The 19,310-nt window shown below is 44.8% G+C and overlaps 1 protein-coding gene across 1 annotated transcript in view; it reads left to right on the top strand.

The window, feature by feature from the left end:
* Nucleotides 1-14,506, top strand: part of LOC138566854 (THAP domain-containing protein 5-like) — a 213,415-nt gene extending 198,909 nt beyond the window's left edge. The window contains exon 4 of the mRNA XM_069644561.1: nucleotides 14,140-14,506. Coding sequence (XP_069500662.1) covers nucleotides 14,140-14,298 — 159 coding nt within the window. The 3' untranslated portion in view covers nucleotides 14,299-14,506. The remainder of the gene's footprint in view (nucleotides 1-14,139) is intronic.
* Nucleotides 14,507-19,310: the final 4,804 nt, after the last annotated feature.

Raw genomic sequence — 19,310 nt, 5'->3', positions numbered from 1 at the left:
TCATTAAAGAGCCTGACTGTCGACCCACTGAACTGGAGGTGGGCTTCTGGCGGCGAAAAGCCCTCACCCCGACTTTTTTGCATTTAAGAAGCGCACATTAATTGGCTATGTGAGCTGTTTCTATCACCAGGTCTCTGCGTTTGGTATTTTGTAGATGTTCTTAGGTTTGCAGCTTTTGCACCTTCCAGCAATCCCTCTAACCCCCCAAAAAATTCAGAGCGGTTTTCTGGATCATCAATGTTTGCATTGAGTCGTTGCATCTCGTTGATGGCAGAATCCAACTCTGAAGTTTAGAGTTTACTTTTTATCTTCCACCGTGCTGATTCTCTGTTAGTTACCTGTTATTCGCTCGGCCTATGCGTTTATTTGGCTATTGACCTATAAAGTTCCTTCATGATGTCCTGAACCATGGTGTTGGTTTCCTGAGTACATTGGTTCAAAGTCTTCACGTCTTCGGCAATGACCTACAGCTGCAGATGGTATCCATTTTATTTTGGTTCTTGTGGCACTTTGTCCTCTTATTGGTGCTCCAGGCCCTTACCTACTATTCTGATTTTCCACGCCAGTAGTGTCTGTGTGTATGAGCATAGTTAAAGCGCATTCATAAAGAGTTTTGACACCCCCTGCAGAGGGTTCTTGTTGTTCCCCACTCCTAGGACAGTTACGTGAGCCCATTGGAGACAATTGGAGCCCACCCAGGGTATGAGCACATTTCAGGTAAGGCGCATGCAGAGGGCTGAAGGCCCCTGCCCACTATCAGTTAGACCAGTCTGCTCTCCTCGCAGCAAAGCTGATCCAAGCAGCCTGGAACCCAGTCTAGAGCTTCAATTGCCCCAATCATTGAAGGGCAGCCCTCCGGCTCCTCTGCCTGACCCATATGACCCCCGCATGCTGTTTGGGCCATTTCCGCTCTGGGAGAGTAAGGCTGAGCAGAAGCAGCCCGGGGAGTATCACAGCTGTCTGGTGCAGCAGGAATGCTCTCCACCGCGTCCTGACTGCCCGGCCGTGCCTCAGCATGTTGTATTGCGTGATCATTACCAGCTCTGTTGTCTCGCGTTAATCTTGCTGATTGTGCCTCCTCACTTTGTGGGATATTATTCTAGCGGGTGTCCCCTCCAGTGACTTGATCACCAGAAGGCGCAAGGATTGCGAAGCCTGCGCAACTCTTCCAATCTGCATCAGTGCTGTAGTTTAATGGCCTCCTTTATTCCGCCACCTGTTCCCCAGCGCATCTCCACTCTGTCTGCTCATTTCAGCATTTTCTTATTGAGCATTTATTAGCAGCCACAGAGCAGAGCTGCACTAGGACGCAGCCATCTTGCTCTGACTCTTGAGCAACCCCCCTGGGGTTCTTTTTAATTATGTGTGTCAGTGAAAAGCCATTTTGAGTTCAAATTTTTTAATATAGCGTTCTATTCGATGAAATAATATATACATAACAGGCTACAACAGCTAGGATTGACTCCACCACCTGGCATATATTTTCAAGTTTAGCCATGTATAGGGCTTGACGTCTGAGTGTAATTCCAGGCTGTATAGTCATATTTCTTAAACGCGATCATTGTTTGAAATATATTTGTGTTTGGAATGCACTTAAATTACATTCAGGCGATGCGAAAGAATTTATAACTAGAACAGCGAGTCACGTTCAGTTCAGTTTTAGTTTTCTGGGCTGTGCCCCAATGATATCTTTGTTATGGGACCCTGTCAACAAAGGATAAGCAACGATTCTGGGATGCACTCCAGACATTCTGCGAAGCACACCAGGTGCATCAGTTAATTATGGCAAATAAAAATATATGTTCTAGTTCAAAGTAATCCTTTAAAGAACTACAATATTTCTGAGCACAGCCAATATGGAAGAGAACGGATGAAGGTAGGTTAGAGGATATTTTGCGAATAACCGTGACGCAATAAGGAAGCATCTCATCTTGTAATTGGGTGAAAGGTTCAAGCAATTTACTGTTGGCCTTGCTCTAGACATAAACAAGCAACGTACTCCTGTGAAATGCTGCCATATAAGGATGACCTCAGCAGCATTTAAATCATGACCGTGATGGGTTTTAAGTGATCTTGGCTATCTCCTGTTCTTTACGTTGATGGTCAGAAAGTGAGGTATGCAGTGGGATGTGACTATAAAATAGGAGAGAGAGAAGGGCTGTTCTGACCAGGGCTGGAGGACACCCACAAGCAGACTGGAAATTCTCTTCATGCAAACCAATGAAGCGGGGACGGGGGAAATTGTCCTCCTTTTTCTGGCTGGATTTTGAAGCCCCTGAAATTTAATTGTGTTTTTTTGAGTCTGAGACACTTTGTTGAGCTGTATGGGGAATATCCCTACCCCTGGCAACCAGTTTACCACATATTCAACAGGCTTCCAGGCATTCCGCCTACAACGCTGATCTCTCTACCTTCTGAGGATAGTAGTGAGTCTGAGCACCTGTTTTACCCATTTTTTAACATCGCATTGGGAAAGAGAAAAGGTATTGAGAGGGCAGATCATTCTATGAGGTTGCCTAGTGAGATCTGATGAGGTAGACCGTTACTTTTGAAGTGGTGTGGTGTGATGGAATAAGGAGGCTTTAAAGAGGTGTTTTTTTTTCTTGGATAGTTGAACATTTATTGGATTTTATTGAACACTCATAACAAAACCTACCTACCAGCCCGAGGTTCATATATTTATCACATCATCAACCATTTATGTTCATTAACATAACACATGCAAAAACATTCCTTCCCCCTACAACCTCTCCAGCACAATTTAGGGTTACTCGGATGATTGTGGTGAAGGCAAGATGGAGTTTTTTACCATCTTGTTAAAATCTTATCCTGGGTCTCGGCTAGTCAGTGGTGGGGAGGGGTGGGCCAGAGATTTTGTTGCCTCTTTGTAGACCGCCTCCCACACCTCCCCAGTAAAGGGGTGACCCAATTCTCTGCCTCCTCAAGCCCCAGTGAGGCCTTGCAGTCCTCAAAACGACATATTTTCTGGTTCCAAAAGAAGTCTCCAATTTTCCCCACCCCCTTTTCCATTCACTGGGTGAATCCTCTGTCCGGTTGCCCTGGTGTGAAATCCTCATTATGGAAAAGAGGGTTGAACGGGGAGGGGAAGGTGATGGATCACTGCATCTTGCTCACGCTATCCCAGGCCACTAGGGATCCCTATGTAACCGGTTTGACATATAGACTCTGCGCTCTCACCTGTCAAGGGACCCAGGATTGGGTCCATATATGGCACCCCACAATCGCCTGTTCCATGCAAACCTATATATTGTGTGAATCTCGCTGGACCCGGTCAATAATGGGTCTGATTTGATTTCTGCGGCCCTGTAATAGGCCCACAGTCTGGGGAATGCCACACCCCCTTTATCCTTTCCGGTGTATAGCGTGCACCTATTGATCATGGGAGATCCCTTCCCTCCATAGGAACTGTACTAACACGGAGTCCTATCTCTGCAGGGTATGCCTGGAGTTAGAGATGGGAAGAGCCTGAAAGAAATGCAACAACCTTGCTAAGATGTTAATCTTGATGATGGCTATTTTGCTGAACCAGGAGAGACGAAGGTCAGCCCACTGGTCCAAATCTTTTAATACCGCTGAGTGGTGAGTAGTTGGCCCAAAAAATATCCCCCTATCTTGGCTGGGATGTTGAATCCAAGATACTTCACCATCCATTACCATTGGTTGTGGGATTCTGGTCTCGGGGAGGGTCATCAGCCAAATGAATCATAGATAAAGGTCCCTTTTCTTTAACGTTATCAGCCCATATGTATCCAATAACCGTTCTGGATGTTGGTGGTAATGGAGATGTTACAGATTCGCTCACTGGGGAGCCCATATCCCTTAAAAGAGGGGCAGAGCCACCCCAGTGAGACCATGCTTGCCAGAAGAGCCAAACCTCCCTAGGCTCAAAAGGGATGGCTCCCTCTTGGGGAGGGACGAATTACTTGTAATTGTCCCATCTGTCGTACCTAGATCAATGCTGTTCGCTTAATTCATTGAGTGAACCAGAGAAATAATGGCTAGGATACTGCGTGGGGAACCATATGCAATGCAATTCTTCTGAGCATAGATGGAAGCACTTTTTTACTAATGCAATGACTTGGGGTTTCAGCCAAGGCAATGGTCTGTTATCGGGCACAGCCTCTTGATCACTTTTGATATTCTAGGTCAATGTGGAGGTGCTTCAGAGGCACTGCAATATCAAATTATCATTATTTCTGTCTCAGTTTAGGTCAAGGTTGTTAAGTTGTTTAGCAGTCACCCATTCATTTACTTGTGGGAATCCGTTGCGGAGGTGGTGCCACAGTTTTCCCCACTGGTCGTTTTTTACGCAAATTGAGTTCTGTCCATCTGGTTGTTACATGTAAGCCCATATATTTTCATGATCAGTGGGGTGATGTCAATTTTGAAGAGGAGTGGTGAGAGGCCTCAATCCTTTAGGAATTCCACAAGTTATGGTTCATGAGCTTACTTTTAAGGGGGGAACCAGGTCGTTTCTGTCCTGTCTGTTGGGACGGATTTCATCAATTTTCAAGGCATACTTGGGAGTCCAGTTGCTTCAAGTCATCTGAATAATGTACCGTGGTTGACAGTGTCAAAGACTGCTGAGATGTCGGAGTACGAGTGCTGAGGTGGGTGGCGTTTTCGTCCATGGATAATTTGAGGTCATCCCAGTTGGATACTAGTGCTGAGTTACTGCCTTTCATAGGTCTAAGACCGACTTGTGAACAATGTAACCAGTTGGTGTCTGTGACTGTCTCTGCTGGCTGTGGCTGGGTATGTAAGGGCAGTACTTTTTATTAGGCTGCACATGAGACACATAAGGCAGCACCTGGACCTTTTATGGCTGTAGCTGGTCACTATGCCGCAACTGGATATGTGATGTTGGGTGGTAATGTGGGCCTAAATTGAGATACTCTACTTGGTGGGGGCATTTGAACACATTGGTCACACCAAATGGCCATTTTATAGACACATCACCACTATCTTGACTCCTAAATCTCTGAGATATGGACTACTGCCTATCACTTTGTCCATTGCGATTAGCTTTTCATTCAACCGGGGTCATCGTACTTATACATGCATTCTCTGTTCATAATGCACGCAGTTGCCTTTGGCTGAAAGTAGTTTCATATACGCTCGGGCGTGTGCAATTTCTATAGGATTGGTGGACCAGCTGTGAGCATACTCGCATTGTAAGAGAGAAAAAACACTGGAGCAATGGGTTTGATCCCCCCCTCAAATGCACTCATATTTGTTTTTAATATTATGTGATAATTTCCCCTACTAATGTACAATGTAAACTGGAAGTGAATTTAAACTTAACTTATTGAAAATAAAGAGGCCCCTTATCCAGGAACTGGATAGTCATTTTGTTTGGGATACAAGAGGCTTCCTTGCCAAGCATAAATTGTACGTATGTTAGCTGTGGACTGCCCACCTCTTTCCCACGTCTGTTTATTAATTCTTTTTGACACGTGTCTCGTTTGCTCCTAGCCAGTCTTCAGCTTGACATAGTAAATTAATAATCGAATCACTGTTCTGCCTTTTTGTCAGTTTTGCATACTAGTTGATTTGGATGAGGCCCCTTAACTGTAGAATGGGCAATAGCCTTTTGATATTCTGATTTTTAACATGTGTTGGTCTTCTTCTCCCAACATGCATCACTTTGAATTCTTTCAGTGTTCATTAAGCGTGCCCTTGCCCCTCAATCAACATATTTGTTTTCTTCGAATAATTGTTAGTGCTTGGGATGTGCTTTGTTTCACAGCAAGTGCTCCTTGCACTTGTTTCAATGGGAGTTAAAGTAGACTTCACTTTGCTTCCTCTAAAGAATGGAATAGGCAGGTTTTCCTAGCATGCATATGTTTCCTCAATATACATTTTCAGCAGATTATGCCCGGACTCTAATTCATAGTGTTACATGATCCTACACATTAAGGGTTCATATATCAACATGCAGCGGATCTCTCTTCTTGGCGCTTCTTATACTTTGTATGGTGTTTGGCTCCCAGTGCTTCTCACTTGTTCCAGACTTTTGGTTTAGATCTTTTAATTAACAGTTTAACACCAGTATAAAAATACACCTTGCTAATTACAGTTTGAATGTAACCCTTTTCGAGAGAGAAATTTCACCGCAAAGCACAGTAACCACTACTTATGTTGCAGCTCACCAGTTCCCGAGCTTCCCAAGCATGGTGCATTACTCCATTTGTGACTACAGAGAGTTCATTTGCAACACTGTTCTTTTATCACTGTGAAGTAAATCGGGCATGACAAAGAGGCGTTTAAAAGAATGTTAAAGCAATATAAAGGGGAATGTTGGTGTTTTAAACCATGCAAGACATTTGATTTGTATTACAAAATACTCCCTCCCCGGCCCCACCCACCACATAATACCCTTCAGCACTTAGTCTTCTTGATGCTTAATAATCCTCTTCTGGGCGTGTGCTTCCCATCAGTGTGCCAATAAAGGACTACGTGAGAGTAATTCAGAGCATTAAGAACACTTACTGGGTTTCTTTAATGGTACACATAGCAAAAAAATGCTTACTTAGCTTGGCACTCACTTTTGATCCAATCATTATTTTGTCCTTGTACAGTACCAGAAAACTGGAGAGCATAGCAGGATATCTCATGTGTTGCAATGCACACAGTACTGTTATTCCAAACGTAGAAAGGCCTGAGTTAGGGTTTGGTGGATCACAGGTTGCTGTAAAGTCTGGAGTTTCGTCAAGTACAGGGTTAAGCATAGCAATCTAGCTTGGCTGCCTCTTGACATTTTCACCCTGGGTAGAAAGAATCACAGTGTGAAATGTGCCAACCAGATAACTGTACTGTACAGTATGTATTGCCTCCTGTAATCTCGCCCATATTCTTTTTTTAAGCAGGCCATCCATTAAGGAACAAATAGGGCAAAATGAAATTAGAACAATAAGTGCACACAAGCATGGGGGATGGCATTCAGTGCCTACACTGCATGCCATTTCAGTCTTGTGCAATGTTTTTCGTATGGCTAAACCTCAAACATGGACAGTGTGATTTGCATCTAGTACCGCACACTGGAGCGAGTTGAGGTGTGCAGGTAGTTTTGTTTTAGGTTTATCAACAATACTACAAAAAAGGAAAAACATTGGTGGGAGCTGGTTCACTCAGATGGGGTGTTGTATTGGGTATGTTGTGTCCTACGAGATTAGATGTTCTTGACCTTTTCTGCACAATGGCTGTAGCTGGGCATGATGCATCATTGAGGGATATGATGTCGGTTAATGGCCACATGATACCTCACCGAAACCCATGATGGCAATATATGGCCTATAAATCTGTACCTTGGCCCATGCTGCCAAAACATAGCCGCCACATCTAGGCCTGTGATCTGAATACATGCTATATGAGGCAACACTTAGGTTTATGATGGCTGGAGCTGGACTTTGAACATCATTATATGATGGTGGCATATTGCTATTCGAGAAAGATTTCTCACAATTATGGATTTTGATGTTCAGAATGCTTCGCATGTGTATATGATAGCAGTGCATGGCCATGAGGCCATACCTGGACTACTCTATGGGAGTAGCTCATGACCAGAATTAGTTTGAGAAGGTACTATGGGTTTCTTATGAAGGCTTGCATATGCCTGTGGGTGGATCTAGCGGTGTTGGGTTAATCAGATGGATAGATGATTTAAGCATATTGACCTATGAGGCTGCATTTGCACCCTTGATGTCAGTATATGCTTATGAGGCCTCACTGAGACCATGATTGCAGTATAGGGCGATGAGAGATGGTACCTCAACCCTGGATTTTGTTGGCGTGTTGCCCTTGAGCTATCCTCCCGGCCCTAAACTCTCCCAACTGTGTTGACGGATCAGCACAGAAGGAAATCTATTTGAAAAACATTATTGGTAAACATAACTGGTACGTTTCTTGACAACCTCAAGATGTAGTACCTTGCTTGCTTTTATTACGAGCCTATCTGCAATTCTTCTCCCTTTCTTTAGGGTATGACCTGAGGGTATGCTAAAATATAATGACTCAAGTGAAAGAACTCTGTTGTGCGAATCTGCTGGTTGACAGTTTTGTCCATTACTCATTTAGAAGAAAGCCTTTCATTGCCACACTTAAAATGTGCTTCTTTGACTCAAGGCTCATTTTACACTTTTCTAAGTTTAACAATAGTATTTGTGGTTCAGCAGCTTTTATTTTGACCTTATCGTCCAAGGATAAGCACGCAAAGTACAGTAATACCAAAGTTATGTACAAAATTAGCTATTATAAACTGCATATATTTTTTTAAATTTTGCTGTCAAAACTATGATCTGATAAACAAGGCTATATTAACATTAACCTATCACATTGTGAAAGCAAAGAGTAGCCAGAACCAAGGCTGAGCGAGCGAAACAAGGCTTTACGTTTTGCTTTTAGCAGCACCAGGATATTTGAGTCTGTTTCCCAGCATGAAAGGAGTCACATAACTACATGGCCGACAAAAAAAAGGCAAGTCCAACACAATCGCTTTATGGTAATGCTGGTATATTTTCTCAGATTGCATTCTATGCAATGCGTGACCTAAAGGCCTTTTTTATCTTGAACCTCTGACTTTCCAGGTCCACGAGTGCTCATACTTTATTCACTGCATGTGCTCCACTGATAAATAGAATGTGTGTCCTTTATATTTTTGTAGTTGCAAATGGCCAACATGGCATGCTGTCTGGCATACCTGCCATGCACCACCTCTGCGTCTCGGCTTCAGTCTCTTTCGGCAGGCCCCCATGTCACTGAAAATGTTAAACATTTGGTAAACCTACTACTAAGGGAGCAGGCTGTCTTGATCTGAGAGTTCATGTAGAAAGACTTTTCCCCAAGAGGGAGACCCAGCGGTCTGCCTGCTTCATCTTTATATCTTGACGGTATGCTTGTTTTCTACTTTTTATCAACCATCTGACATTGGTGCAATAATGTAAATTGGCAGAGTGTTGCCACATGTAACCAACCAAAGCTGTGCCCTCTACCCCAAACTCTCCTGCTCTCAGCGGTTCTCAATTTGGCTGCCTGGTTGACGCACATCTTGACCCATTACCCTACTTGCAGTGGATGAGTTGCCTCTTTTGTAAAAAAAATGTTTAATTGTGATTTGGTTTACAAAAAACCTTACACAAAATAAAACAAATCATCGACAAGAAAGACAAAACATATATCGGAGATATAAAAGAAAAATTCAGGTAGTCCAAACAACTTACAGCATAAGTAAGAAAATGATATAACACAATCATTAAAGACATTTTCCCCTCACACGAGTCTGGCCCACAACATTTCTCTAAAACAATCTGTATCAAAATGTTTGAGATGGGATGCCTGAAATATCTGACACTACTCTGCTGGAGAGTTGGACATTCCAAAACCCAGTGACGCAAGCTCTCCAGAAGACCCAGCTGATTACAACAACAGTTCAGAGAAGAGTCAGTTATCCACAGACCCCCAGTTCTTCATCTGTGATCTAGTAGGAAGCTAATTTAAATCTCATATAAAGTGAGATATATTTATTACAAGGACAATGGGTCAGATATAGAGTAAGGTGGTCCCTTTTCCTCACAAATTTCACATACGTGTAGGAGGAATGTGTGTTAATGGCGTTAATTGTCTGCAGCCAATCCTGCCTAAATAGTTTCACTTTCACCCCTCTTGGGCGATTAAATGTCTCCTCTGAGGAGCCAATCGATGCAATTAAATCCTCCATCCTTAGGACATAGGTGTTTGTCTTGTGGTGATTTTTCCCTGGCCCCCTTGCCAAAATCGCAATAGATTGAGTTATCTTCTGGAGCAAGTCATTTTGAGTTATTTAGCACTGGTCTTCACCAATAGTGAGCTTGTACTGACACAAGAGCAGGCTTGTGCCGAATGACTACTTTGGGAAGGGACATGGCAAGGCAGAGAACCTCCTTCCACAGGGACCCCTGGAGTACATTCAAATGGTTACCTAGGTCCAGGAGGGATAGTTTGAGCCCATAAAGTGGGACCGGCTCATTCTTCATGTTGTAATAGCATATGAGGGGGGGGAATAGAAAATCTGCACACACAAGACGGCAAGCGTTTCACATGCGAGTTGAGGGGGCGTAGCTTGACATTCGGAGAATCCCTACATATCTCTAAAGAAGAGGCATTTGTGAGGTTGTATCCCAAACACCTAATGAAAGGAACACGCTCTATCCTCTCATCTCCCAAAGTCCACGTCTTTACCTTAGGTGTGTTACTGCTGGAAAAAAATATTTTAGATTTTGTGCAGTTTGCCTGAAGATTGTTCTTGCTTGCATATTGACAAAATGTGTTTAGCTTGCACTGGAGGCCAGTAGGCGTACCATCGAAAAAGATCAAATCTGCAAAGACAAGCCAATGCAGCTTCAACTTGCCAATGCAGGCAGGGTATATCCGCCTGCCACAACTCGTCGAAGTCGGTCAGATACAAGTTGAACAGTATGGGGGCTAGAATACAGCCCTGCTTAAGACCTACCAGAGAAGAGATAGATCGAGAAAGAGCACCCTCCTGGGTCAGGCTGATCCTTATCGATGAATCTTATGTAGAAGGGCAATACGCTGCACCAGTTTAAGAGGAACATTGCAGTGTAGCAATATGGCCCAGAGATTTTCACGTACCACACAATCATAGGCGGAAGACCTATCCAACGATGCCATGTAGACGGGGTATTACAATGTTTGACTGTGTGAAATAAGTGGACTAATGCTGTGGCATTGAAAACTGCCCATGTTTTGGCAAAACCCCACTTGATATTTGGAGAGGACAGAGAATTTGCGTATGATCAAATTTATATCCCTCAATACAAGAATGGTGAAGATTTTGCTGAAGGAATCAATTAAGGCAATTAGTCTGTAGTTTTTGGGAGAACTTGGATCACCCTTCTTGTAGACTGGAATAACAATAGATTGTGACCATGAAGGAGGAATGTAATGAGTCTCAAAAGTATAGTCAAATTGGGCCTTCAAGAAGGGGATCCAGCGAAAAGGTGCAATGCCATCTGGGCCAGGGGCCCTAGATGCCTTTAGTTTTTGTTTGGTAATGGCCCATCAATCTAAGTTACATTTCGCTTTCAATGCCCTGCTGCTACAGTATTTTCTGGCCAAGTACAAATTTGCTGTAATCCATGGTCTGTGGTTTTTCAGGATGTCTGCATCCAATTCTGGATCCTGACCTTGAACTGGACGGCACTCCTAAGCACTGCCACAAATGGGGAAGCCAATGAGGACTGCACAGCAGGAGCAATATGGTGGTGGGGTGGGGTGGGGTGGGGTGGGGTTGTGGTTGGGGAGAGGTCTACCAAATCCAAGCTTTGTGAATGTTGCAGCCCTCCACAGCAGCACAAATGGGGCACCGCAGTGTTGTACATATGTCCCAATGGAAATATACCAAAATGTCGCCTCCAGAACGCTGATTGCTGAAAAATTCCAACTTTTTTCCCGACCCCCCCAATATATATATATATATATATATATATATATATGTATGTATGGGGGGATGTAGGGGGTGTCTCCCCTGCATATGTATGTGGTGTAAAGGGGGTTGAAGAAAAAAAGTCACCATTTCGGGGGGTCGCAGTAATGACATAAATCCATCCCCATCTCTGTACCAGGGCTTATGGAATCTTGAAATGTAATTGGCACATACTTGGAGCCTGCCTATCTGTTTTATGAACTGTATTTGTGTTTATTTGGGATTCATATAGCACATTACTCCAAAGCGCTGTACATAACACACTTTCAGTACAATTAAATGAAAATTCGAGACTATACAAAATGTACATTATTTACATTAGAAATGCAAAAGGTGGTTCTTAAAAGTAGTACGAAATAATGAATAGGAAGTAACGGACCAAAGGGAAAGAGGTGGAGCGTTCCAGTAGTGCGCATGTCCCACACTCCTGCTTGGTTGCAACAACCTCTCTGAATAAGGAGACCATTCTCCTCGTCCGACACTCTGATGGCCTTTCCTGCTGAGACCCCTCCACTTGCCACCCAAGTAAGAAGCAGAACGCTTTAGCGAGAAGGACTCGGAAGTGCCCCGAACTAGGCCCTGATAGGGTGCCCTCATTGAAGTGATGCAATGTGTTGCAACACAAGGTACGATTGCCCCAAACTAGGTCGCGACTGGGTACATGCACCTATCCTGTCCCTCCAGTGAAGCAAAGGAATCCATCCACTTTTCCGAGCTCCGGAATCGGCTCCTGTTGAAAATGACCGTCGGCACTGTCAGCACAGCTCCAGCACTGTATCTATCACACTGCAAGGCGAGCGCCAATTGTCACGTTTTCCCACCTTCCACATAACCTTGCTCATTCAGCGATCCGTATGCCCAAAAGTCTCCCCTCTACAGCACCGATTCATGATGTTGAAAACATTTGATTGGTGACGTAAAGCTAATACATTTTTTGCATGTCACTATAGTACAGGCATATCGTGCATATAAACAAATATTTAAATGGGCGCTTTGTGTTGCTCACTTTAACTATCACTGATGTACAGGTTGGTGCTTTTCGAGCTCTTTTGAGTTGGAAATGTTCCATCGTGCATATGAAAGGCTCTGCTACTGGTTATAGAAACCGGAGTACCTTAACTACCTACAGGGCACAGGCGCTGTGTGTGTCTGCTTAGCTGTGATTTGGGGAAGTGGCAGTGCTTGAATGTCCGGCCTGAGCCATTCTATATCGGGACACGTTTCTTGAGCCTTTGTTTGCTTTTTACAGAGCGTACCTTTAGTTCAAACTAGTGGTACGGGTACCAATGATTTGCATCTCTGCCAGCAACACTTCAGACCACCGGGTGCAGCAGATTTACAAGAACACACCATCCGCAGCAGCAACCAGTGCAGCTGTTCCAGATGGATAAAGCTTGGCAGGGAGGGGAATCCAAGTGCCCCACGGGTGTAAATCGGTAGAATTCAGCTCTGCTCCTCACTTACATTGCCACAGCACACACGCCATGCACCATCAAGGGCAAAGCCCAAAAACACTGAATTGTTGAGGTGCTGTACCAAATGAGCTTGGGGGCACCAAGCAGGCATTATCTGAAGAATTAACCAAAGGGGCAGTACAGTTAGCAGGCAGGCGCATGCAGCAGTGACAAAAGCTGTGCTAAGCAGTAAGTGTGGCTGTCATGCTCAGGAGGAAGGTGCTCTCTAGGTTGGGGACAGTGGTGGTCCCTCAGACTGTCCCCTCCAGCATAGGTACCTCAGAATGTGAGTAAAGCAGCAGTAGGTTCCCGTGTCGCCAATGTTGTTCTGTGTCTTTTCACAAGTTGACCAGGGGTCTCGGGTAGAAAAGGAAAGCTTCTTTATTCTTAAGTTAAAGGATCAGGATAATACAGGCCCCAGCAGTATCAGAAGACCTACACAGGAAAGGGCATTCACTGACACACCTTCACTCCTGCAGCCTCTCTCCAACTGTCATTCCAAGATCACTCATCAGGTCACGCGTACATCGCTTTCCGTACCTAGAACCTTTGGGACATCACCAAGCAAGCAGGGAAGACCAGGCAGGAAAGAAAGCACATCACAGCAGATATTCAATCAGGTAAAGTTTCTCTGACTGATCGGGGTGGTGGGGGCGGCGGCTGTTAAAAGCACTAACTTAATCCAACAGGACTCCCTCTGCAAGAGTTGCACATTTGTATTGCCTTCATACGGAAATGTTTGTGAATGCTCCATAATTTCGAACCACTATAACCATTCTCATGCAGCTTCTTATCCATTGCCAGGCCTGCTAGAGTCCCATGTAGGGATGCCAGAGACTTTCTCCTGGCAATTTTTAGTCTGCACGTTTGGTAGTGAGGTGCCATCCTTATTGATGTCCTTCAGAATTAGTTGTCCATGCCTTATATGCATTTACCACTCTTCCAAGTTTCAGCATCTTCTTAATAATTATGTAATCTAATATGCTTTTTTCAAACAGCATATAAGATGACAGTTTATGGTTTTATTGGTTAACGGCCTAGAGAATACAATTGAAGGAAGCAATCTTAATTATGTTTGTGTTGCCTTCTATCTGTTGATATTGCATCATTGATATGTCTTTAACTTGCCTAATTATTTGCCCAAAAATAACGGTTTGCAAATGTGCCTCCACCTTATTTCAGGCGTGTTTACAGTCGAATACTGATGCTCCTGAAAGCGTTGGCGCGGTAGCCATCCTCTGCCAGGAAGAAGCCCGCACACTGGTGTACGCAATGCCGCAGAGCCAGCATGAGGAAAGCGAGACTGTTCTCCATCTGGAAGAAAAGCAGCACATCGAATGACCCAAATGCACTTCTACTGCACTTAAGCGTTGGACTGACGCAACTTAATTCAGGGAGGACAATGTCTTATGAAGACACTCAGCAATGTGGGTAATGCCCTTGATAATGGTTTACAATTACTTTTGTTGGCTAAAAGGGTGTTTTCTATTTGTTTTTTCTTTTCATTCATACTTTGGAGCCGGTTGAAAATAAAATTGAATCAACAATGTGTCAGTGTTTTGATGAACTTCAGCTCAACATCTACCCTCTATTAACATTGAGGTTCTCCTTTTCCATTTAAGCCTCTAGGTTGAGCTTTAGCGCCACCTATAAGCTGAAACTATTGCATTTGAGTACAGATGGGGAGAAATGGCATATGAGGAGGCACACAAAGCTTGTAGGCGTTGTTTAGTTATTCCCCCACCCATTGACTGGCCATTCTAATCCCTTAATCCCTATACCCATTCATGCCCAGTTCCTGCCTCTCCCCACCCAAATACCTCTGCATGGGAACTCTTTGAGCTCCCTTTAATCAAGCCTTACGATCAAACTGTGCACTCCAAGTGTTTGTTCAAAGTAGTTTTCTGTGAGTTAATGACTTAATTGGAGTTGTAAACGTACTACTAGTGTAATAAAAAAAAAAGTCTTAACCAGGTCTGGCTTCAGCCACTCTATTTATAAGTAATATGAGTGTTCTTCACAGACGTCTTGTTGAACACAAGCATTGGCAAAGCCAACATTTTTGGCTTGTATATATTTATTAGGCATTTGCTAGGCACCTCTATTGGATGCCCTGGCACTCGCACCATTTTGCACACCCACCATCAATCAATAGCCAGTTAATACGACCATGGTAGTACCTGGCAAGTGCATTTCCCATGCCTGCACAAAAGCCCAAACTGATGTATTGCCAGTGCTGGTTTAATTATAGGGCTTAGTTGGCGCTTGTACCAAGTAAGTTAACAAAATAATGTTGTATGTTCATTATTGATACACACAGATTTGCAAGTATGACTGACTGTATGTAAATAAGTCCTTTACAGTTTAGTCTGCCGTTGTGGTCTCCATCATTTACCGGGTATGCAGCTCCAGGGACGGTTGGTCAGCTCTGTGCTTTCTTAACTGTTACAGAATTAGAAATCCTTTTACAAATACAGTCAGGCTTTAAGTTGTACGTGGCTAGCCCCTGATGCTCCCTGAGATGGACTCTTGTCTGGGCTCCTTTGAAGCACCATATGCTATTTTACGTGTATGCACATCAGGAGACTGAAAGCATGTTAATTCTAAGCCTCGTACCAAAACGTTAGCTGCTCAAATGAGTATATATGGCTCATGGAAAACAGAGGAGGGTCTGGGGGTGTCTCTACCAGCACGAACACGGCCTGTTGACCTGTTCTTGGGTGGATGGCCCCTGGGAGAGTCTCAACCAAGTCTATAGCTCACTGACCCTTTCACAGAGAAGAAATATCCCTGCATATCAGTCTTTGTCCTGCCCAGGGGTAGTCCAGCAATGAAATGCTAGGCAATTCTCCTCTGAACAAGAGTACCAACAACAACCCCATACACGTGTTTCAGCCTTTTTGGGCATCATCAGTGAGGTGGAGCTGTGCCTATCTGAGAACCGTGAGTGAGGGGTCCACGTCAGGATTCCCCTGGTAACTTAGGGTGAGACCCAGAGCTACTTAATATGCAAAACAGAGGGGGGGGGTCCACCCAAGAACAGGTCAATGGGCTGTGTTGCTGCTGGTAGAGGGATTCCCAGAACCCCCCCTGTTTTGCATATATGGCTCATGGTTTACAGACATTTTACTGTGGGGGTGGGTGTTGTAACATATAACCACCCAGCCCATTGTGCATTACCTGTTCAGAAGAATGGCATACTTAGAACTCTCACACATTTGTTGACTATAAAAAAACGGTGATCTTTGTTCTCAAAATGCTTTGATTTTATACAATGCACCAACAAACCCACATTGTTTGTCTCTCTTACCTTTTTGATTTGCTCATTTGTTGAATTGCTGATATACTGATTATTTTATTTATAATGACGACTGTCTCACCCTTTGGTGTCCCACTCACAGAAGACCCCCATCCAGGTGATCCTCCCGCACTGGTACACCCCCAGGAACTGGATCCAATAGCGATGCCCGTGTCCTGGCCACCTGGATGACAGATCTCGGGGACTAGCAGATGAGACACCTTCAGGTTTCTCACACTACCAAGTAGGATACTTAGGAACACAACCCCTCACCCAATGCGAACATTTCCTCACGGCTAGCTCACTACAAGAGAAAACTGACTAACACCCGAGCCGTATACCTGACATGTCCCATTACAATAGTCAGGCAGGGCCAGGCATTTATTGCCAATCATTACACACACACACCTGACTTACATTACACTTCCCTCACACGGATAAAAGGCGGAGCACGAAAGCACACTCTGAGCAAGACAAAGTACACAAGGAAGAAGCAGTTCCAAGATGGCAGTTTAATACAAGGCGAAAGGCGGCAAAACCAAAGAGGATTGCAAGAAGGGAAGTGCCCTTGACCTTTTCAATGAAAGACCGTTACTTTCATGAACATTTTGAGAAAAGGAAACGCAAGACCAGGAATCAAGACTGAAGAATCCTGTATCCAAGGTACTCAGGGCTCTCCCGCGTCGATAGTCAAAGAGTGGAGAATCGTTTGCCACTGTGTTACTGTCCTTAGCTCCTACAACAAAGCAGCACCAGTGAAATCCGCACAGCCAGTGAGTTGGAGTCTCATACCAGACCGGTCTGTGTTGAAGCCAAGGTTGCATGCGGCAACACTGTATAGTGAAAACTGAAGAGAACCGTGTATGAAGGGTATGTGGCAAGTGATGCAAACACAATTAAACAACAGATGAGTGATTTGAACTTTGAAGCCAAGATACGATACTGTAGAGTGAGTGGTCCGGCACCACGTGGGTGCTCATTCGAAAGTCTTTTAGGTATCCAGCTGAAAGGTGGCAAATGTGAAGAGTGATAAAGAATTGTGAAATTGAAGTGGTCCTGCAATGGGTCAAGCAAAACCCATTGCACATTGGAAAGTCTTCGATAGTTGATGAAAAAGCATATGAAGTTGGTCTGGGCCCGGCATAGGGAGATCAGCTAAAAGCTTTTGGTTAAAGCAAGTTTGTGTAAAGTTATATTGGAAATTGGAATTGGTCCGAGCCCGGCAGAGGAAGACTAATTGAACATTGTGTTAAAAGGGATCTGAGACCCACTGAGGGGGATCCGAAACCGACAGAAGGGGAATTCGGCTTCTGAGCTTGGCTGAGGGGGATCTGGGGTGAACCGTGAGTCACCCTAGAGAGAATATCCTATGAGAAATTGGTTGCATAAATAACTTAAGAACATTGTGTTGAGAGGGTCTGAGCCCAGCCGAGGGAGATACGAGGTGAATAGTGAATCGCCTAAGAAATTGAGCACTTTTGAAAATCTGAAAGCGGAAAAGAACTTATTGTTTGTCGCATCAGGCCCTATCCTATGAATAAAGAGACTTTGAAAGGCAAAGAGACTTGGGCACGTAAAGTCCTGATGCTAATGATTGAACTGTATCCTCATGCTAGAGAAGATCGAGACTGTGCAAAGCTCGAGTGTACCGCCTTGTCCCGTGCTGAAAACATGGTGAAAGGAGGCCAACAGCATAAGCATCCTGACATTTCATTTTGTGAACACTTCTTTTTTTTCATAACATTGTTTCTGATGTTTGTTAATCTGCTTAGAATCACATGCTGTGCATAGTCTGACATCCAGTGGTCACTGCGGAGTATTGCATTTTGTTTTTCGTAGTCAAAAAGGGGACGTCGACAGGGTGTGTCTGTAACACTATCCCTATAGTGATGTGCAGTGTACCCACAATCCCTCACATCTCGAGGTCCCTCAGATTGTTTTTTTCCACCCAGATATTGGTCGCCTTAACACGGAGCTCCTTCGAGAGAAATTGCAAAACATTTACTCGACCCTTTGGTCGTTATTTATTATACATTACATTAGATCCCTCATTCAACGGCGAAGCTGTTTCACCGCTGAGTAAGAACTTCGACGGCGGTGACTTAGACTGAGGAGATCCTTCGGCGCTGCCGAACTTGTGGCCTGGCCTCGCCGGCCTAAGACAGTAGGGAGAGTGGGGGTCGTGGGACATTTCTTCTACTTGTAAGAGTGCCTTTCTTTTTCACCCCCCTTTCCTTCGGGGTCGTTATCACTCTTAATTGTATCCTCAGCTATGGAGAGCACTCTGTTTAGATTTTGACCACGCTGTAAGGCCAAATTCACATGGAAAGATGAGCACAAGCGGTGTAACCGTTGCTTACCCCTCGACCACAACGAGGAAGGCTGTGCGGCATGTAAACTTCTACACCCAAAAACTTTAAAGGACCGCAGGGTCAAGAGGTGGGCAGCCTACACTATGGCTAATGCTGATTCCTCACCCGGCGCCGAGTGTGACGAGGACAGTGATAACCCGACCTCGGTTTCGGAGGTTGTAGACCTCTCTAAGGAGCGTACCCGCTCCTCGGGGTCTGTCCCTGGCCCTGACAAGTTCGGCTCACACCCTACTTATGGGGATGAACACCCCGGTGACACTGACGAACACAGAAAACATAAACACACAACCCACGGCACTTCTTCATCGAAGACGAATAAAGCCCTAGCGCCAACGGAGATGCCGGGCCCACCGGCGTCCTCCACCGACCGTAAGTGTCGCAAGCCCTCCTGCCACCGCAAACATGACTAGCGACTGGGCTACCTGCAGGCAAGGGCGCTACCACCAAAACGCCAGGTGACACGCCTCGTAAAAGTGCGACCGTCGCCGAAAGAGACTCGGCACCGCCTAGCATGACGCGAGACGAACCCTCGACGGAGAAATTAATAGTCGAGAGCTTAGCTCGTATAGTTTCCACTGACCGCCAGAGACGGACGGCGCGTGATACGCCGAGGCCTGCTCACAAGGCCAGAGAGACACTGAGAATGCCGGAAGGGAGGCAGGAACCGCTCCTGCCGTCGAAGG

This window comes from Ambystoma mexicanum, chromosome 2p, assembly GCF_040938575.1.
Source record: "Ambystoma mexicanum isolate Mex_15411 chromosome 2p, UKY_AmexF1_1, whole genome shotgun sequence".
Classification (NCBI taxonomy): Eukaryota; Metazoa; Chordata; class Amphibia; order Caudata; family Ambystomatidae; genus Ambystoma; species Ambystoma mexicanum.
The sequence above is the reverse complement of the archived record's forward strand: the minus strand, read 5'-3'. Positions and strand labels throughout refer to the sequence as shown.